This window comes from Bos taurus, chromosome 10 (assembly GCF_002263795.3).
Source record: "Bos taurus isolate L1 Dominette 01449 registration number 42190680 breed Hereford chromosome 10, ARS-UCD2.0, whole genome shotgun sequence".
Lineage (NCBI taxonomy): Eukaryota > Metazoa > Chordata > Mammalia > Artiodactyla > Bovidae > Bos > Bos taurus.
The window spans coordinates 67,631,639-67,653,825 of record NC_037337.1 but is presented as its reverse complement, the minus strand read 5'-3'; the positions used below and the strand labels follow the sequence as shown (position 1 = coordinate 67,653,825).

General features: G+C 37.1%; 1 protein-coding gene across 4 annotated transcripts in view; it reads left to right on the top strand.

Moving 5' to 3' along the window:
- The window catches only part of DLGAP5 (DLG associated protein 5), a 45,553-nt gene extending 23,366 nt beyond the window's left edge, over positions 1-22,187 (top strand). For 2 of the 4 annotated variants that reach the window (XM_005211807.5, NM_001076822.2), the window contains exons 11-19: positions 821-906; positions 1,661-1,821; positions 9,330-9,422; positions 12,691-12,910; positions 15,471-15,654; positions 17,102-17,162; positions 18,177-18,420; positions 19,271-19,320; positions 21,658-22,187. In XM_005211807.5, coding sequence (XP_005211864.1) covers positions 821-906; positions 1,661-1,821; positions 9,330-9,422; positions 12,691-12,910; positions 15,471-15,654; positions 17,102-17,162; positions 18,177-18,420; positions 19,271-19,320; positions 21,658-21,798 — 1,240 coding nt within the window. In that variant the 3' untranslated portion in view covers positions 21,799-22,187. The other 2 variants (XM_005211806.5, XM_059890307.1) reach the window with 2 other exon arrangements.

Sequence of the window (22,187 nt, the reverse complement as noted above, 5' to 3'; positions counted from 1 at the left end):
ATTGTTCAGCTGAGACATTGAGATGATAAGCAATTTACCCAATTAAATAATGTCAGATCTAAGTCGAGTCTCCTTTCTCATTTATTAAGCTGTTCTCTGTTGCCATTGATTTAAACAGCTAAATTTGTCTTCTAAGAAAAACTATCCTCAGTTTTCCTGCTCAGAAGTTTTTGTAAAGAAACATACTGCTGCTGCTGCTGCTGCTAAGTCGCTTCAGTCGTGTCCGACTGTGTGACCCCAGGGTTTCTTAACCTTGGCGCTATTGACATTTTAGGCTGCATAATTTCTGTTGTGGGGTCTTCTGCATTATAGGTTGTTTTGTAGCATCCCTGGCCAGCAGCACTCCTCTATTTCATGATAACCAAAAATTATTCTAGAGAGTGCCAAATGCTGCCTGGTAGGAAAAATTGACCCCACTTGAGAATGTCACTGTCTTTCGATAAGCAAAGCCAAGGAGAATCTGTAAGCCTTTATCACTGTAATTTGGGACTTACAGTTTTTAGCTTCATCTGACTCACTCTTGGCAATTGGGTTCATCATAGTTCCATGGAAAATAACCAAGAGCAGAACTAAGGAATGTCTGATTCTTTCTGCTCAGGGGTTGAAAAATAAGAACAGAAATAACTGGAAATATTAGCTTGAAAAATGGGCTCTTAGCATTAACCATCCACTTAAGTTTTAGGTGTATAAGGATGGACATGGAATATCAATATATATTCATGGATTTTGATATATCTCAGTTCATAAAACAACTAAGCATCAGCTCTGGGAAATCACTGTTGTGTAAGTGTCATAGTGCTAATGTGTATCATCATTGTAGAAATATTCTCCGGTCAGAAACTGAGAAGTTAACTTCACACTGCCTTGAGTGGGACAGGAAACTTGACTTGGACATTCCAGATGATGGTGAGGGAACACTTATATTTTTTTAATGTCTTTGCTTTGTTTATTTTAATATGGTTGCATTTACCTGAAACATAAAAATCTAGTGTTGTCCAACTTTATAGTTTCATTGTTATTCAAAATAGCAAGAATTTTCCATATGACATGTATGTTCACTAATATCTCTGTGCTAAAATGGTACCTAACTTAAAAGATGTAAGTAGTTAGAATATTGACTATCATTCCTGAGAGTTAGACATTTGCCAATTTTATTATTAAAATTTTTTTACTATGATTCCATGAATGACAACTATGTCTGATATTGCTTAATTATACAAAAATATTTTCTGAATGAAGATTACTTAAATCAATATGGGTCAAATTTTGTGAAAATTCCATAATCTTGCCTATTCAGGAAAGCTGTTTAGAAAAAAAAGTCATTTGTGTGCTGCCAGCTCAAAGTCCTTAGATATTGATGTACAGTAAGTTGTTTAAGGTTTAATTCTTATAAAATACAAGGAGAGGTAGAATGCTTTGCTGTGTAGGTGTTGAGTATGAGAATGTATGTTGCTAATTTTTAGCAGGATTTGAAACAGATAGTAAATGCTCTATATTTGTATGACAAAGTTTTGTAGTAGATATTTTTTGTTTTGCTATAAAGTAAGAATTTGATTCTATAACTAGGATATTTAGAATGAGGTCATCTTATCAGCTGATTGGATTGAAATAAAGATCTTGTTTCATCCTTCAACTTTTAAAAACCTTGTATTTCCTCTAGCTAAAGATCTTATTCGCACAGCAGTTGGTCAAACAAGACTCCTTATGAAAGAAAGGTTTAAACAGTTTGAAGGACTGGTGGACAATTGTGAATATAAACGAGGTGAAAAGGAGACTACCTGTACAGATCTGGATGGATTTTGGGATATGGTTAGTTTTCAGGTATGTGGTCAAATATTTTGAATATATTAACTTTGAGTCTTTTTTTTTTAATGAGTTAACCGTAATATGTGCTCAGTTGGTGGATTTGGGATATGGTTAGTTTTCAGGTATGTGGTCAAATATTTTGAATATATTAACTTTGAGTCTTTTTTTTTTTAATGAGTTAACTGTAATATGTTCTCAGTTGGTAAGTAGTGTCTGACTCTTTGCAACCCCATGGACTGCGGCCTGCCAGGCTCCTCTGTCCGTGGTATTTCCCAGGCAAGAATACTGCAGTGGGTTGCCATTTCCTCCTCTCGAGGATCTTCTTGACCCAAGAATCAAACCCAAGTCTCCTACAGCTCCTGCATTGCAGGCAGATTTTTTACAACTGAGCCACTGGAGAAGCCCTTAACAGTAATATAAAAGGGTTGGTAGTAGCTTCTGGGACTAACTTGGTTGCTCAGTGGTTAAGTATCCACCTGCCAGTGCAGGAGACATGGATTCAGTCCTTGATCTGGGAAGATCCCACATGCCTTGGAGCAACTAAGCCCATGTGCCACAACTATTGAGCCTGTGCCCTAGAGCCTGGGAGCCCCAACTACGTGCCCAAACTTCTGAAGCCCTTCTGCCTTAGAGCCCATGAACCTCAACAAGAGAAGCCACTGCAATGAGAAGCCTGCACACCACAACTGGAGAGTAGCCTCTGCTTGCCACAACTAGAGAAAAACCTGTGTGGCAATGAGGATCCAGCACAGCCAAAAATAAATAAAGTTAAGAAAAAAGAAAAGTAGCTTCTTATGTACCTGTAATATTATTGGGTTGGTGCAAACATAATTGTGGTTTTTCCGTTGTTGAAATTTGCTGTTTGATATCGGAATACATTCTTAATAAATATGGTTAAGTTAGACATCATTTTTAATGCACATTTCTCACTTTATGTTTTTTGCTGACTTATTACTTGCTGTTTATTTTATATTTATTCTGGACTATGGAGATGATGTTTGACAAAAGGCGAATTTGAGCGATTTCTTTTTTATTCAAATTCAAAATGGGTCGTAAAACAGTGGACACAACTCGCAACATCAACAATGCATTTGGCCCCAGGAACTGCTAATGAATGTATAGTGCAGTGGTGGTTCAAGAAGTTTTGCAAAGGAGACAGAGCCTTGAAGATGAGGAGCACAGTGGCCAGCCGTTAGAAGTTGACAAGAACCAAATGAGAGCAATCATCAAAGCTGATTCTCTTAAAACTACAGGAGAAGTTGCTGAAGAACTCAGTGATGACCGTTCTATGGCTGTTTGAAGCACATTGGAAAGGTGAAAAAGCTCAATAAGTGGGTGCCTCAATAGCTGACCACAAATCAAAAATATCATCGTTTTTAAGTGTTGTCTTCTCTTAGAATTCTATGCAATGATGAACCATTTCTCAACCAGACTGTGACATGCAACCAAAAGTGGATTTTATACAACTGGTGATGACCGGCTCAGTGGTTGGAACAAGAAGTTGCAAAGCACTTCCCAAAGCCAGACTCGCACATGGTCACTGTTTGGTGGTCTGCTGCTGGTCTGATCCACTACAGCTTTCTGAATCCTGGCGAAACCATTACATCTGAGAAGTATGCTCAGCAAATTGATGAGATGCACCAAAAACGGCAATGCCTGCAGCTGTCATTGGTCAACAGAAAGGGCCCAGTTCTTCTCCACAACAATGCCCGACCATACATTGCACAACCAGTGCTTTAGAAGTTGAACAAATTGGGCTATGGAATTTTGCCTCATCCACCATATTTGCCTGACTTCAGTAGTCATCTACGGGTGTGAGAGTTGAACCATAAAGAAGGCTGAATGTTGAAGAATTTCAAACTGTGGTACTAGAGAAGACTTTTGAGAGTCCCTCGAACAGCAAGAAGATCAAACCAGTCAATTCTAAAGGAAATCAACACTGAATATTCATTGGAAGGACTGATGCTGAAGCTGAAACTCCAATACTTTGGCCACCTTGTGGTGGCCAAAGAGCCGACTTAATAGAAAAGACCCTGATGCTGGGAAAGATTGAAGGCAGGAAGAGAAGGGGAGACTAGAGGATGAGATGGTTGGATGGCATCACCGACTCAATGGACATGAGTTTGAGCAAGCTCAGAGAGATGGTGAAGGACAGAGAAGCCTGGTGTTCTGCAGTCCATGGGGATGCAAAGAGTCGGACATGACCTAGCAACTGAACAACAAGCATATTCACCCAACCTCTTGCCAACCAACTACTACTTCTTCAAGCATCTTGACAACTTTTTGCAGGGAAAATGCTTCCACAATCATCAGAATGCAGAAAATGCTTTGCAAGGGTTCATGAAATCCCAAAGCACATATTTTTATGCTACAGGAATAAGCAAACTTATTTCTTGTTGGCAAAAATGTGTTGATTGTAATGGTTCCTATTTTGATTAATAAAGATGTGTTTGAGCTAGTTATAATGATTTAAAATTCACAGTCTGAAGCCACACTTTTGCACCAACCTAATAAATGAGATGTTAGTACCTTTGTAAACTGTAAAGTGCTGTCAAAATGTGATGACCGATTTCTTCTCCCCATATAATCAGTATTTTCTATTTGGGTTGGAAATTGAGTTATATTCAACAGTTGAATAATCTGTAATGCTTCTACATGTGAGAAAATGAAATCTGTTCTTTAGTAGTTGAGTTCATCTAGCAGTTACTGAGTTCCTGTATGTGCTAGACATTGTACTAGGAGTTGATAAAATAAGGCACATTTTCTGCCCCAGAGGAATTCCAATCTAATGTAAAAAGTGCTATAAGAGAGGGAATCACTAGGAAGATTAGTAAAGGCATGGGAGGAGATGATAGTTTCCAGCTTCTTGGGCATGTTTTAGTAATAAGTATATAAAAAGCCATTTCAAGAACCTATAGCCAACAACTATTAGACATTGCAAGAAAGCCTCAAACCTGAAAGAAAGAAGCCAAGAAAAACATAAGAAAGGTATTTGGATGGAGGAAGTGGACCAATCTAGGAGGTATAGTATCCAAATAATAGGGATTCTAGAAAAAGAGTACAGAAAAACTGGGAAATCAGTGAAGTGGTTTAAAAATTTCCTCAGAACTGGAGGACATGAATTCCAGATTGAAGGTGCCTATTGGGTGCCCAGCACTGTGAATCAGAATAGACCCACACCAGCGCACTTCTTTAAGTGTAACTATATAACTCTTGTGATGAAGAGAAAACTCTAGAAGCTTCCAGAGAGAAAACAAGTTTCATATTAAGGGTCAAAGATCAGAATAGCCTTGGATTTCTCCACTGCAACATTTAAAACTGGGAAAACAATGCCCTCAAAATTCTAAGGGAAATAATTTCCCAACCTGGAGTTCTGTAGCCAACCAATCAAGTGGATGGGCATTCTCCAAGCACAACAGTCTCAGATACTACCTCTGAAGCACTCTTTTTCAGGAAGCTAAATGAGAAAGTATCTCAGAAAAATGAGGGAGTGAACCAAGAATGGGGTAGAAGATGAGTTTGATCCCCAGAAAGAGACCAAGAGAATTGAGGCCAGGGGGAGCCAAGAATGTGTGCAGCAAGCTTATGAAGTAGCAGTTCCCAGCAGAGCAGGCGGCCTCGGGCTCCTCCAGACCTAATTCTGGAAAGTGAAACTGAGTAAAATACTTGATTTGTTTTTTAAATTGCATTAAGAGGAGATTTATGGAGAAGGCAATGGCACCCCACTCCAATACTCTTGCCTGGAAAATCCCATGGACGGAGGAGCCTGGGGGGCTGCAGTCCATGGGGTCGCTAAGAGTCGGACACGACTGAGTGACTTTCACTTTCACTTTCACTTTTCACTTTCATGCATTGGAGAAGGAAATGGCAACCCACTCCAGTATTCTTGCCTGGAGAATCCCAGAGCCTAGGGAGCCTGATGAGCTGCTGTCTGTGGGGTCGCACAGAGTCAGACACGACTGAAGCAACTTAGCAGCAGCAGCAAGAGGAGATTTATACTTACTGTGCAGAGTTTCGGAGAAAGCAATGGCACCCCACTCCAGTACTCTTGCCTGGAGAATCCCATGGATGGAGGAGCCTGGTAGGCTGCAGTCCATGGGGTTGCTAAAAGTTGGACACGACTGAGCAACTTCACTTTCACTTTTCACTTTCATGCATTGGAGAAGGAAATGGCAACCCACTCCAGTGTTCTTGCCTGGAGAATCCCAGGGAGGGGGGAGCCTGGTGGGCTGCCGTCTATGGGTTTGCACAGAGTCAGACACGACTGAAGTGACTTAGCAGCAACAGCAGCAGCAGAGTTTAGAATGAATCAATGATAGATATCATACATGAACAACTAAGCAAGTAAAAAGCAAAACAAGGGGACTTCCCTGGTGGTCCAGTGGCTGGGACTCTGTGTTCCCAATGCAGGGGGCCCAGGTTTGGTCCCTCGTTGGGGAGATACATCCCTCATGCCACAGCTAGGTGTTTGCATGCCACAGCTAAAGATCTACTTGCTGCAGTGAAGGTCCTGTGTGCTGCAACTGAGATGCAGTGCAGCCAAATAAATAAATAATAATAAGTATTAAAACACAAGTCTAGAGAAAAAAATGAGTAAAGGAACATAATTGTCTCAATAACTATATGACTCAGATGTGAATTGTGTTTTGTTCTTTTTTTTTTTTTAATGTGGGCCATTTTTAAAGTCTTTTTTGAATTTATTACAGTATTGCTTCTGTTTTATGTTTTGGTTTTTTGGCTATGGGATATGTGGGATCTAAGCTCCCAGGCCAGGGATCAAACCCACACCCCCTGCATTGGAAGGCGAAGTCCTAACCTTTGGACTGCCAGGGGAGTCCTATGAATAGTGTTTATGTAATCATACTGAAAGCATTACTTTGTGACCAGTTTTTATATATCTGACAATTTTCACGTTGATAAGTTGGTTCACTAGTATACTGCAATGGCGATCAATTAATTTTGTTTCCTAGTATTGTTATTAATTTATAGGTTTAAAGATACTGGATGTGTTTTCATTGTTTATAGTTATCATCTTTATTGATGCTCATTTCTCAGCTTTGGCCATTGGGAGCCTCTTCAACAAATTGGCTGTTGGGACCTTTTTTTTTAAAGAGTTGTATTGAAGTATAATCTACATATCATAAAATTAGCCCGTTTCAAGTGTTCGGTTCAATGATTTTCAATAAATGTACAGAGTTGTACAACCATCACCGTGATCCAAATTTAGAACATTTTTATTATTTAAACATTTTTTATTTGGCCTTACCACTCAGCATGTGGGATCTTAGACCCCTGTACAGGGATTGAACCCAGGCCCCAGCAGTGAAAGCACTGGGTCCTAACTATTGGACCACCAGGGAATTCCCAAGAATACTTTTATCACCACAAAAAGGTCCTCTTTGCCGATCTGCAAATCAATCCACATTCCCACTCCTAGTCCCCAGGCAACCACTAATCTTGCTGTCTTTGTAGATTTGCCTTTTGTGAACATTTCATATTAAGTAGACTAATACAGTACGTGGTCTTTTGTATGTGACTTTTCACTTAGCATGACGTTTTTGAGGTTCATCCATGTTGTAGATTGTATCTGAACTTTAACCAACTGTTGGATGTTTGGATTGTTTCCACTCTTTGGTGATTATGAAGTCATGATGAATATTCATATATTGTGTGGATTTATGTTTTTATCTATCTCAGGTAGATATGTGGAATATTGCTGGATCATATAGTAAATTTATGTTTAACTTTTAAAGAAACTGCCAAACTATTTCCCAAAGTGATTACAGCATTTTTCTTACCAGCAATTGGTGTGTTCCTTTTTTACCATATTCATACTTGTTATTGTCTGTTGTTTTTAGAATAACCATCCTAGTGGGTGAGAAGTTTCCCATTATATAATAGTTTTGATCTGTGTGTCCCTAATGATAATGATGTTAAGCATCTTTTCATGTGCTTATTAGCTGTTCATATTTTTTTTGGCAAAATATCTAGTGAAATATTTTGCCCATTTTTACATTGGTTTGCCTTTATTATGGAGTGGTAGGTGTTTTCAATATATCATGGACACAAGTCCTTTATCAGAAGTATTATTTGCAAATATTTTCTCCCAATTTGTGGCTTGTCTTGTAATTTTCTAAATAATTTCTTTTGAAGTGCAGATATTTTTAATTTTGATGAAGTTCAATTTATCAATTTTTTCTTTTATGTTGTGATAATATCTAAGAACTCTTTTTGCTTAACCACAAATCACAAAGATTGTTTTCTTCTGTTTTTTTCTAAAAGTGTTATAGTTTTAGCTCTTACAGCTAGGTCTTGGAGCCATTTGGAATTTTTGGTGTGTGTATGGTGTAGGTAAAAGTCTAAATTCATCTATTTTCTTGAGGATATAAAATTTTCCCAGTACTGTTTCTTAAAAGACTGTCTTTTCTTCATTGAACTGCAGTGGCACCTTGTTGAAAATCAGTAATCATAAAGGTAATCCTGAGTCATTTTGACATTTAAATTTTTCTTTGAGAGAGAGGTTGAGAGTACTTATGAATATAAATACATAGTCAGGGCACTTGAAGCAAATTTACCAAACTGTTGACAGTGGGTACCTCTTTGGAGGAGATTGGAAATATCAAAAGGATGGGGATATTACTTTTAATTTTTTAAAGTGAGATTGTGAGAAGGCAAACCACAGACTAGAAGAAAAATATTTGCAAATTATATATCTGATGTTTGATACAGACATATCTGCATCAAAATATACAAAGAATCCTTAAAACCACCTTTAAAGTGGTTTTAAAGTGGAGAAAAGACCTGAGCAGACACCTTGCCAAAGAAGATATACAGATGGCAAATAAGCATTTGAAAAGATAAAGCTCAGCATCATAGATCACTAAGGAAATGCCAGTTAAAACTACAATGAGGTGCCACTGCATGCCTATGAGAATGGCAAAAATCCAAACCACTGACAGCATCAGGAACTCTAACTCATTGCTGGTGGGAGTGCAAAATGGTACAGCCACTTTGGAAGGCAGTTTGGCAGTTTCTCACAGAGCTAGGTACGCTCTTATCATATAATCCATGATTGAAAACATATGTCTGCACAAAAACGTGTACACAGATGTTTATAACGTCTTTATTCATAACTGCCAAAACTTGGAAGCAGCTAAGATGTCCTTCAGTAAGAGAATGGATAAATAAACTGTAAAAAAGAGAGAGAAAGATTGTGTTCAGATTGTGTAATGTAGGAAACAAAAACATTTAGGATATCTTTCTTAGCATTTTAGTGATCAAAAATAATTTAGGAGAGTTATTCATATATGACATCCATTATGCAGATTTTGGAGGTTTATAAGACAAAAAATAACAATAAACAATTTTACCATAAGAATTTTTTACTTGAATACTAAGTTGAGAATGATTTAGTCTAATTTTATGTTGCCATTCTCAATTTTTTTTAAGCTTCAGTTTATTAGTTTGTAATTTTAATGTGGTTTTTCATTGATCTGATAAACTTGTGCTTTATTTATTAACAGATAGAAGATGTAAACCAAAAATTCAGCAATCTGACCAAACTTGAGGAATCTGGATGGCAAAACAATAACAATACAAGCAAAAAAGTTTTTCGGGTAAGTCTGTGGGTTTCTAATATAGACTCTTCTACTCTAAAGAATTTTTATTTTCCAGCTTCAGAAACATTTAGCTTCAGATTTTTTTTATCATTTTATAAAATAAGTCTATTGCTTACAATGTCCTGATTGTCTTTGAAGAAAGAATAAGGAAATGAACAACACGAAATTCAGGATGATTGTTTCTGGAGGGAGGAATGACAGTGGCTGTGATGGAATTGGGGCACCCCAGGAGCTTCTGAGGTGCTTAACAGTGTGTATGTGTTATTCTTTAAATTGTGTTTATACATAGTAGAAGTAAATACTTTATAGAATCCTTAGTATAGATGTTGTTCCAAGTACTTAACATGTTTTAACTCATTTAATCATCAACAATCCTGTTGAGGTGGTACTGTTATCTGGGATGTGAGGCCCAGAATAGATTAAGTTACTTGCCCAAGGTGGAGCTAGGTTTCAGGCCAGACTTGCTCATTCCAGAATCCCTGTTTTTATCCAGTACAGTGGATTGTGTGTCTCTTTTGAGTGATACATTTCAAAATGAAAGAATTTTAAATAGAAAAGAGGAACAATGACTCTTTAGAATGTCTGTCTTCTTCCCTACATTTTATTTTGTAAAATTTCCTATTACTTCTCTCTGAGAAATTCACTTTATCATGATAGATTCCATTGTTATATATTTGTAGGTTTTTTTCCCCTAATAATGTTTATTTATTTATTTGGCTGTAATGGGTCTTCACTGCTCTGTGAACTTTTCTCTAGTTGCGGTGAGTGGGGCACTACTCCGGTTGCAGTCTGCTGGTTTCTTTGTTGCAGAGCACAGGCTCTAGGGTATGTGGGTGGGCTTCAGTAGTTGTGGCACATGGTCTCAATAGTGGTGGCTTCCAGGCTCTAGAGCACAGGCTCGATAGTGTGGCGCACAAGCATAGTTACTCCATGGCATGTGGGATTGTCCTGGATCAGAGGTCGAACCTGTGTCTCCTCCGTTGGCAGGCGGATTCTTTACCACTGAGCCCCAGGGAGGCCTTCTAGTAATGTTTTAAACTCGTTGGTTCAGATGGGCACTTTTCAAACCTCCAGTTTTCCTTTCGGATTTTAGAAAAATGCCTGTGGTTATAAAATTAGGCTTCCAGATTGGTACTTTATTATGCTGTGTAATCCAGATAAAAATCTGTTTTGACTCCTTAGTAATTTAAGATGTTAGAGTATTAAAGAAAGCTTTTAATAAAATTATTTTGCTAATTGTTATGACAAGGACTCTAAGGACACTGACAAAATTAAACAAATGAGTTTTAAATATACTAAACAGTGAAGGATGCTTGAACATTTGGAAGCTACTGTGGATATTTCTTATTGAGTACTTAGTCCTGGAAACATCAATATCATCAGTGATGCAAATAATGGCTGTAGCAATATGGCAGAGCCTTGTAATTCTGCATTTTATCACCAGGTGTCTCTCTCCTCCTACTTTATTTATAAGCTACTATTAAGCTATGGAACAAATAAGATTTATCTTTTACCTATACTTTGATACTGTTCCCTTCTGATTCCTATTTATTGACTTCTCATTCTATCACTTAGCCTTATTTTCTACCTTTCCCTCTTTTTTCCATCTGTTTTTAGATATATTTAAGTGTCTTATCTTTGTTTACATTAGAAAAAACAAAAATAACTAAACCAATGAGGGCCATATCTCCCTCTAGTTATCTGTACCTTCCCTTTCTCATTCCCATTCCTTTCTTCCCAGTCACAAAGTTCTCTATACTCTGTCTTTACTGTTTTGATTCCCATTTACCTCTCCAACTCAAAAATTCAGCTTCACCCTCTCCAGGCCTCTACAACAGTTATAACCAAGGTTATTGACCCACTGGTTCTGCAGTTAGTAGACAGTTAATTATAAAATCTAGTCCCTCTGCATTATTACATATAGTCTACTTCCTCTTTCTTGAAATTATATTCTACTGATCTTCCTCCTACCTCTATATCCATTCTTCGGTCATGTTTGCAAGTTTCTGTTTCCACTTGTCCCTTAAGTATTTATGATACTCAAGTTTCTACTTCAGCTCTCTTCCCTCCTTCCTTTCTTCATGTGCAGTTGTATCCACCCTGCAATGATTCCCAAATCTATATTTCAAACCACACTTACTGCTGACACAGTAATACTTTAAGTATTAAGTATTAAGGTATATATAAGCTATATATCCCAAACTGAAATCATCTGCACACACACTGATGTTTCCCTGTTCCAGAGAATGGTGGTACCATCCCTCCAGGGGCCCAAGATGGAAACCTGGTTATCTTCTGTGATCTGTTCTGGTTTTCACCACTTCACCATTGCATTTCTAAGAGATTGCTAAGTCCTCTCAATTCTTCCTCTTAAACATCTCTTGAATCTGTTTACTTTTTTCCATTTTTTTCCCCTCCTTAACCTCAACTACTGGCATCTTTTCCCAGTGTCACTGCGGAAGTCTCCTTCCTAACTGGCTCGTCACCCTCCAGCCTGTTCTCCAGGCTGGACAGAGTGAGTGACCTTTCTAAAAGGCAAATTCAGTAATGCTAACCTCCTGCTTAAAAATCATAGGTAATCTCTATTCTTTCGTCCTCTGCGTAAATGGCCACACGTGAAGGATTCTGATGAGCTGTGCTCACCTCATGCCAACTCCTCTGTGCTTTTTCACTTCTGGTTTTGCAAACATGCTATTCTTTCTGCCTAGCCCTTTCCTTACCCCATCTTATAGCTCACCTATCTCTGATTTCAGCTTAAGTGTGACTTCCTAAAAGCCTTTCTTGGTGCCTCTGAAGGTTGATTAATTCATAAATTGAGCCCTCTGAATTTAGTTTTAACATGACATTTATTCTTCTCAGTGTCTTTATCTAGCTCTTCTACCATGAGGCTGAGAGCTCTTTGAAAGCAGGAACTTGGTCCGTTAACTTTTGGCCCCAGCATTTTAGCACATACTGGGAGCTTGATAAGTATATATTGAACATGTTAAATATTTTACATATGCTTTATTCGTTTTTCTTATAAATAATAATGTGTAGAAGTATTAATTGCTCAGTCATGTCCAACTTTTTGTGATCCCATGGACTGTAGCCCGCCAGGCTCCTCTGTCCATCGAATTCTCCAAGCAAGAGTACTGGAGTGGATAGCCATTCCTTTCTCCAGAAGATATTCCCAACCCAGGGGTCAAACCTGGATCTTCTGCATTGCAGGCAGATTCTTTAGATGGTAATGAGTAGCTTTAATAAATGTTATAATTTCTCTTCACAGAAAAAAGTTGTCTCAGGTATAGCAAGTAAACCCAAACAGGATGATGGTGGAAGAATTGCTGCTAGAAATCGCCTTGCTGCCATAAAAAATGCAATGAGAGAGAGAATTAAGCAGGAGGAACAGGCTGAGGCAGCAACCTCTGTAATGCCAAAGGAAGTGGATAAAATAGTGTTTGATGCTGGATTTTTCAGAATTGAAAGTCCCATTAAATCATTCTCAGGTTAGTTTTTTCTGCTGAGACTACTTAAGGGAAATACTTGGGTTGGATGGACACTTGTGTAAGAGTTGAAAAACAGTTTTCATGTGAAGATTTATGTGTTCCAAATAGCTTATGGAAGATAAGTTTGGTTTCATTTTCATTTGGAGTGAAAATTTTCCTCCAATGTTTTTGAAATGTAATGAAAGTACCAATTCCCTGATTTAAAAATACTGCCATGTAACCAGCTCTTAATACTTTAGGAAGTCATTCTTTCTTATGATTTTCTAACTCTGGTTGTGTTTTTCAGTACCTGTTTTTCATAGGCTATCTTTATTAGTTTGAATTTATTTACTTAGATTGAAATTAAATATAAGCCATAAATGAGAGGTCATAGTTGAAGTAATCTGTTCCTTAAATCTTGGTAGACACTTCTATTAATGCTTTAAGTGCTAGATGTTTATTTCCAAGGAGAAACAGACCAAGTCCTCTTTAAGTACTAATTAGCAGAAAGGATTTTTTTTTTTTTTCCCTATTATCTTACTGTGTCCGCTAGGAAGATTTCTGACAATAAATTTGAGTTGCTATCTAATATTTACTTTCAAATGTAAATTTATCACCAAGTATTTTATAACCTCCCAGTCAATTTAGGTATCACACCTAGTGTGTGGTTTTGATATGTTTCCTTTATTCTAATCAGCTATGCTCCCTGGATGCCCAGGAATTGCCTCACTGCTAATGACATGGCTCCTTGTTACTTACTTTCCAAGGATCCTAGTAGTTTGCAGGACTCTGGGTTCACTGCTGTATGTTCTTTCATGTCCCATCTTGGCACTTATGATTAGAGAGATCAAGGTTTTTGACCAAAATTTATCTTTTTGAAATTGAGTTTTAATTATAGAACACATAGGTTATATGAGGTTTGTTATAAAACAGAAGTCCCCCAAAAAGCCCCTATTTGTTATGTCCTCAAGGCCACCACTTCAGTGCTTAGAGGAATCTTTGGGTATTATTTATGGCCTTTTCTAAATAAAGTGTAGATTTTTTTCTTGAATTATTTCTTTGATATACTTTCCTTGGTTCTCTCCGATCTTTCTTCCAGAAGCATATATCTTTCTCCTTGTAGTAGACTATCATTCTTTCCTGTACTTGTCATTTTCTTCTACTTCCTGAATTTCTTCAACTTTCCTGTTGACAATGTTTTTAATTCCTAAGAGCTCTTTATCATTCTTTGGATGTTCCGTTTTATAACATTCTGTACTTGTTTCTTAAGTGTGTTGTCTTATCTTTCTGCAGACATTAATGATAACTTTTATGTATTCTTCTCCTGGAGAGTCAATATTTGTCCCAAAATACTCTTATCTGTTTGGTTTGGTTTCTGTCTCTTGTATCAGAGGCTTCCCTTGGGTGTCTAATGGTGGTTCACTGCCTGCTCACGGCTATGAGCAGGGCTCTGCACGGCAGCACATGGGTGGTAGGGTCTTTACTCTGGGATGATTTAGCTGCATTGTTATGCTGTATTTAAGTCTTTTTTCATGGGCTAGTCAGATTCTCAGACTCTTAGCGACCCACTTTCACTTTTCACTTTCATGCATTGGAGAAGGAAATGGCAGACCACTCCAGTGTTCTTGCCTGGAGAATCCCAGGGACGGTGGAGCCTGATGGGATGCTGTCCATTGGGTCGCACAGAGTCGGACACAACTGAAGCGACTTAGCAGCAACCGCAGTCAGATTCTCCAGAGATCTTTCCAACCTGCTGCCTGGAGGGTGTAATTCTGGCTGCCAGTCTTTCAGGAGCTACATGGAGGGAGGAAAACTGAGTGTATCAACAGTTTTAAAAATACTCATTTCAATCCCCCCTTTTCCATATAGTACTCATCTTTCAATTGTATCCCCTAAACCAGAGACCCTCTATTTCAACTTTTTTGGGGAAATAAGCCTCTAGTTTTTTTTTTTTATCTTGATGGTGGGAGGGGATTTTTCAAAGCTGCCCAGCTGTGCATAATGAGGAAAGGAGTCTGGACTCTTAATTGTTTTTTAAACTGACTTTGAACCAATCTTCCTGTTTTTACCTCCGCTCCTAATGATTCTTGACGCCACCAATTCTTTTTGAGGAGTACTGTGGTATAAACTGGGCTGATTCACATCTTTCCTGACTGGTGGCTTAGGATTTATTTTCTCAGGTTTACTAGGAAATACACTACTCATCCATCTGTATTGCACTTCGAAAATTTCCTGAGTTTTGTTGTCTCTTTGTTTCGTCTGTCCTTGAAAATTATATTACAAATTTTAAAAGTCACTGACCTTAAAAAAAGAGGATGCTTTGTCCTTGTAGTGTTCTCCCTTTTAAGATCATCTCTTTACTGTTTATAGTAGTGAAATGTTAAGAGGAAGCCGTTAGTGTGTGTGTTCAGTATCATCTTTAACTGAAAGTCTCAGACATTTGACTTTAACAAACATTATTTTATAGGAGAAAGAGGCTAGTTGGTAGGGGAATAGGAAGAATTGGCACTGTCTCTCTAACTATAGTGAAAAATGAATGAAAGAGCTTTTTGGTATTGAGATGATTTCTTTCATCTTCTAGGACTTTCTTCTGAATGTCTTTCTCAAAGACTTAAAACACCTCAGTCTGTCAGCAAAACTGTGTCTGAGACCAGGGCTGAGATGGGCCTTATAAGACAAACTACATCACCAGAGAATCCTGGTCCTCAGGGTGCCAAAAGTGAACATGTTGATAAGACTTTGATTTCATGTATTCCTGGAAACAGGTATTTCTTTAATGTGTTATAACTAAGAGTTTAACAGATGTAGACATTAAATACCATTTCCAATTGTTAACCTGTTAAGTATGCAACACATATATTTTTAAATTTCACAATGACCATAACATATAGGCAATATTTCTATTTTATAAAGGAGGAAATTAAGGCTTCAGATTTCAGATTTGGAAATGGTCATATTAAGAAGAAAAGAAACAATATAGTGTTCTTTGGTGCTAAACAGTGTAATGTTCTTTTGTATGCAGTTTTGGTGCTTGACACATCTGAGCTCAAAACCAGTCATATGATATACTATGAAACTTCAGGTCAAGTTTAATTAACTCAGCTTCAGTTTCATCATGTATAAAGTAGTGCTGTTATGTCCCTGCAGGGTCATTAAGAGGTACGCACTTTTGTACCAGCCTTTATGGAAAGTACCTTGGGAATCCTGACTTGACAGATGGCAGAGCAGACAAGGGGGAGCTAATATGTACTGAACAATTATTATGGGCTGGACATGGTTCTAGGTTCCTATCACATAGTATCTCATTCAGTCCTCAAAACAACCAAATAGGGTACTAAATCCCCATTTTTCAAAAATGAGAAAATTTGGAAAGTGAGTAAGTTAGCCAAATTCATCTTGAGAAACACCCTATAACTTGAAATGGGAGAAACAAATGAAAGTTTTTCTTCGTAAGTATTTCATGGAACAAGTTGTAAAATTTCTAGTTTTTAATGTAAGCCACAGTATATTTAGCATTTATGGCAGTTAAAATACTTTAGATGCTTTAAAAATCTGTGGATTATAAGATACCAATTTATTGTCATTTCTTATCCTGCAGTTCATTTTCTTGTACTAAGAAGATCCAAAATTGTATTTAAGTGATATTACAAGTGCTGTTTAGGACTTCTCTTTACTTTTTAATTTCTAAAAATAGTCTCAAAAGAGCCTTTTTACAAACAACTTTGTACAATGAAGGCAAAGTGAAGCTGAAAACCAGAAAAATAGAGTATACTTAAAAAAAAACTCCAAGAGATTGAGACAGATGTTTCTAATAAAACGTGAGTTAAGAACTTCAGGATTTGAATGTTTTGTGCTGTAGCTAACAAGTAAATGTAGCCAACTCCAGCTATACAATACTTGCATGTTGCTTCCATCCCCTAGAAGTAAGCTTTAGCTTACCCTTCCCTAGTATGTGGCTCTGGATTTGGCTGAGGTTCAAAAGATTTCCAATAGACTGATGAGCATGGTCAAAGGCTTGCAAGCATTCTGGGGAAAATGCATTTGGTTTCTAAGGCCATCCTGTAGTAGCTATCATCCAAAACTAATCTATTTGGATCAGGCCTGATCTTAGATGAGGGCCCAACTCTGACCCATAAAGGATAGTCTCAAAACAAGTCAAGACAGCAATATGTTTAATTTTCTGAGTACAGTGCTTCTTTTTTTCTTTTTTAGGAACAGCATAGGAGAAGATGCTAAGTGTCTTGGATTACAAGATTTAATTGAAATAAACCATGTAAGTCCTGTTCCGATACATTAGGTAGCCCAGGATGTTATCTATTTGTATCAATATATATAGTAACTCCATAAACAACCCCCAGAATTTCCACTGGAAATTTTAATCAGTCATATGAAATGATAGTTCTTATTTCAAAGACCTTTGGCTTGTTTGAGACCATAGTGCCAATTTGTATTTCAGCTTACATCAAGATTATTTTTGTAAATAAAGTTTTATTGTACTACAGCCACTGTCATTCATTTATGTATTTGGCTGCTTTCAAAACACAATGATTGAGTGTTCAGTGTTTGTGGCAGAGTCTGGCTTACAAAGCCTAAAATATTTATAGTTGACTCTTGAACAGAGGGCTTTCCAGGTGGTGTGGTGGTAAAGAATCTGGAGACTTGGGTTCTAGCCCTGGATCGAGAAGATTCTTTGGAGTAGGAAATGGCAACTGAACTCCAGTATTCTTGCCTAGAGAATTCCATGGACAGAGGAGACTGGCAGGCTGCAGTCCTTGGGGTCACAAAGAGTTGGATACAGCTGAGCACACATACACTTGAACGACAGCAGGAGGGGTGTGCCATCCCTCTGCACAGTTGAAAATCCACATAAAACTTACGTTGGCCCACTCCTTATACTTGGTTCTTCCATGTTAGTAGTTTCGCATCTGTGGATTCAACAACTGCAGATCCTATAGTATTTACCACTGAACAGATTCTAAGTGGACCCTTGCAGTTCAAATACGTATTGTTCAAGAGTCCATCATACACCTGACCCTTCACATAGAATGTTTGTCAATCTCTGAACCGGGATATTGGTACTTGCTGAGAAACTTTCCTTCAGTTATACTATTGCTGTAATATTATCTGATCTCATTGTTCAAGAAGCAAGATAGTAGGATGGATTTATAGTGTTCTTTAGCTTGTGCTCAGAATGTCATCACTCTATTATTATTTTAAATAGTGACAAGACTTTTTATGTTTATTTAACTTTTGGGTAATTAAATGTAAAAATCATTTTTACTTCCAGGGTATAAATAAAATAAACTTTGAGATAGATTGTTTATCTAGTGAAAGAATGAATTCAGCTCTCCATGCTGGCAAAGTAGCAGATGATATTAATACTAACAAAAAGGAAGAAATTTCAGATATTGTGGAAGGAATGGAACTAAATTCAGTTACAACACAGGATGTTTTGATGATTAGCCCTGAAAAAAATATACAATCACAAAATAACATCTCATGGGAAGAAGAAACGAAAACTTCTCAGCCAGGTAAGGTCTTTTTAATGCATTTAAATAAGATTTCGTTAAATAAATGAACTTGTCCTAAAGTATAGATTATTGTAAACACTTCCGGATATAGTTTCCAAGAATAAAGGTGGAGAAACTGGACACTTCCTGTAAATATCTAATGAGAATTAGTTCTCATTGTGGTACCCCACTCTCCACCCCAAATCTTTTGAGACAGACTTGTTAAAAATCAACAACAGATACTAATCCACGTTGGATGGCAGGAGCACTTTTGATTAGACCTTACTATCTGGGGTCCTTTGTTGTTTGTGAAGGCTCAGAATTAGAAAAATTCCCTTAAACTTTTTTTAGTTCTCTTCTTTTCCATCAAAGAACCTCAAACCTTTCTTTAAAATGTCCTTTTTTCTGCCCTAATACCTTTTCTTACCTATTTTGTTGCGATTGTTCTTCAATAGGAAATGGCTCTTGTGTTTATGTTATAATGTAATGTGTGATGGTTTCACCTCCTGTTTTTACCTGTTACCCTATGGTGCTGTTCTGGTTGGGGCCTAAGGTAAAATAAACATTATGACATTGAGCAGACACTTAATGCACTTCTGCTATGTTCTTATAGCGTCTTTTGGGTACCTTTAAATTACAAGCATGAGATTTATTTAGAGAAGACTTAGTATACTGAAATTAAGGATGAGAATTTTACAAAGAAATTTAACTACATTTAAAAAGATATTATAGCATAAGATGGCGCATATTTTTCTTCGCCTTTGATATTTGGAAGTTTTCATATCTTTTAAGTCTGTCCATTTCTAACAACCCTTAACTGCAAGAATATTCTTTAAAAAGTTAAAAATTCTTCTTTTTTTTTTTTTTTCAGTATTATGTGATAATAAAAGTCTCACTACTGAATGCCATCTTCTTGATTCAGTAAGTTTTCAATTTATTTGAAAAGTTCTTTGTATTTTAGATATGTTTTATAAAATGAGTGTTATTTTTCAGTTTATATGCACAGTTTAAAATGTACATCCTGTCACTATTTACTCTGAAGTCCTTTTTTGTTCATTTTTTTCTCAAAATGGGAAAAATTTTTTCATATACTTTATAGTATGCTTTAGTATTAAACTGAAGATTTAATTCTTTTTACGGTTTATGTATCAAATTTGTTGTGACAGATTGGTTGAATACTTGAATATCTAGTATGCTCAGTATTTCTCAGTGATGCAAGAAAAAGATAATGCAAGATTTATACCCTTTTAAAGTGTATAGTTGAGAAGAAAATGTCTATCCTATCTTCAGTCATCAATGCTTATTTTCATTGTAATTCTTTTAGATTGCTATTTTTATGTCCTGTTATTTTATTTGGAAGCCCCCCGACCTTTACTTTTTAGTGACCTCTTGCCTCTAAGTCTACTCCAAACATTTGCCTGTCTGTGAAGCCTTCCTGTAAAAGCTCTCACCTCTCACATGTTTCTCTGTAGACAAAGGCATACAGTACATGCAGTACACACATTTAATCTCTTTTTGAGAGTTTAATATGAATAAACTATTGCATTCGTAAAACATATGATGCTTTCAGGAATCTATTTCCCTTATTAACTGTAAGCTTCTCTTTGGGCAGAGAAACTGATTCCTATTCCCGGATGCTGGCACTGAACAGTAGGACATAAATGGAAGAGTCTCTCTTGCCTACTGAGTGTCTGCAGCATTGGTTTTCAGCCATACTCCCGGATATTTTTATTTCAGTGATCTGGTTTTGGATGTTCACCAGGCAATTTATGTAGCCAGGGTCAGCAACTCTGGTTTACAGCCTTACCTTGAAATTTTCCAGGAACAATTGTTAAAATGAGTCAGGGAATGGGCTTTTTTTGCTAATCTTCAATCTCAGAATATAAAAAATTCATTAAGGCAAATGTAGGATAAAACAGCAACAATTTTTGTTAGTCTCACAAAGCCTGACAAATGCTTGGCTTTCTTAAGCCACTAATTCCTTAAGGACCTCTGACTATGTTGACTTTTATTATCTTTCAAAGCTGACTTCTCCATATTCAGCCTCTGGGCTCGCTGCATCTCAGGAGCAGAATGGTTCCTGTGACATGCGCTGTTCATTCTTGGTTTCAGCCTTCTTTACTCAGAGGCTGACACCTCGGCGGACAGGGATTTCAGCATGAGGCCAGTTTATAGAACCCTGATTTAATCTCGTCCCCAGTTCTCAACTCTAAATGATTGGTTCTGATAATATATGATATTATAAATAAGTCTAGAAGTTAATCATAACATTCTGTTTTTGATATATTATTAGTAATATAATTAAAATTGCTTCACAGTTATACATTTTCTTGTTGATAAATCTTAGTATCTTATAACTTAGTCTCCATGTGAGTTATTTTCCATTCCCATAAATATTAGGATTTATATTCTAGGATTTTTTTTAATAGGTATACCTTTAGACTCACATTATTACCAGCTCTGTGCATAATTTAAACCTGAAGTAGGGCTTGAGGGAGAACAAAGAGAAGGATCCTGGCAGGATCACACCAGTAAAAGATCTGTTAATTACAATGATGTGGACTAGGATGTGTGGAATCTGCATAAGTGGCCTCAGTTTTATTCTTCCTGCATATGTTACTGAAGTCTGTCACCTTTTAAGGCATGTATTCCTTTTTAAAAAATTTTATTTTTTTTTACTTTATTTTTAACTGGAGGATAATTGCTTTCCAATGTTGTGTTGGTTTCTGCCACACAAAAGCATGAATCAGCCATAAGTATACATATGTCCTTTCCTTCTTGAATCTCCCCCTCACCTCCCACCACATCCCACCCCTCCAGGTTGTCACAGAACACCAGGTTGAGCTCCCTGGGTTATGCAGCAACTTCCCACTAGCGAGCTGTTTTATATGTGATAATCTGTGTTTCAGTACTTCTCAATTTGTCCCACCCTCTCCCTCCTCCACTGTATCCAGAAGTCTGTTGTCTATGTCTGCATCTCTGTTCCTGCCTTGCAAATAGGTTCATCAGTACCATTTTTTTAGGTTCCATATATCAGGTATATATTCCTAATATACTTTTCAATTAAAAAAAAAACTATATTTTGAAATTAGATCCATGGGGGGAAGCATAACATTATGTTACTACGAATTTTATCATTGTGTACAAAAAATGTCATTTATATTATTAATTAATCCACTACTAATTTGAAAGATTGAACACTCACTTGGTAAAACTCTTGATACTTACTTTAGTGGCTTCTCTAAATTTCTTCTCTAGCCAGGCCTAAACTACAGTAATACATTCATTCAGGTGGAGAGAAGACATCAAGAACAGACCAGACACATTTCCTTTGGTGGTAACCTGATTTCCTTTTCACCTCTGAGGCCTCTCAGTGGAGAACAACCAGAAGAATTTTAAATTTAAAAATAAATCCAGACATTTTTCTTCATGTTATCAGTGCTATGTTCTTAGAATATTGAAAAGTTGAAGAGTGTTTGTGTTCACTGCTGTTCAAGCCACTTGTAGACTGTTGGCCCTCCTTAGGTGGATGCAGAACCTGTGGATACTGAGGGCCTGCTGTTAAGAGATGTAAGCATCCTTGAATTTTGGTATCTGTGTGTGTGTGAGGAGAGGGGGTGATCCTGGGATCAATCCAGCCACCCGTCTCAGGATTCTGAGGAATGATTGTGTAATATTTTAATATTCAGTGTTCATCAAAGTGTATTTTAGATATGATACTATTTCTCAAGGGGAGTGGGGATATGCTGTATATTAACCAATGCAGAATAAAAATGTACTGTGCCTTG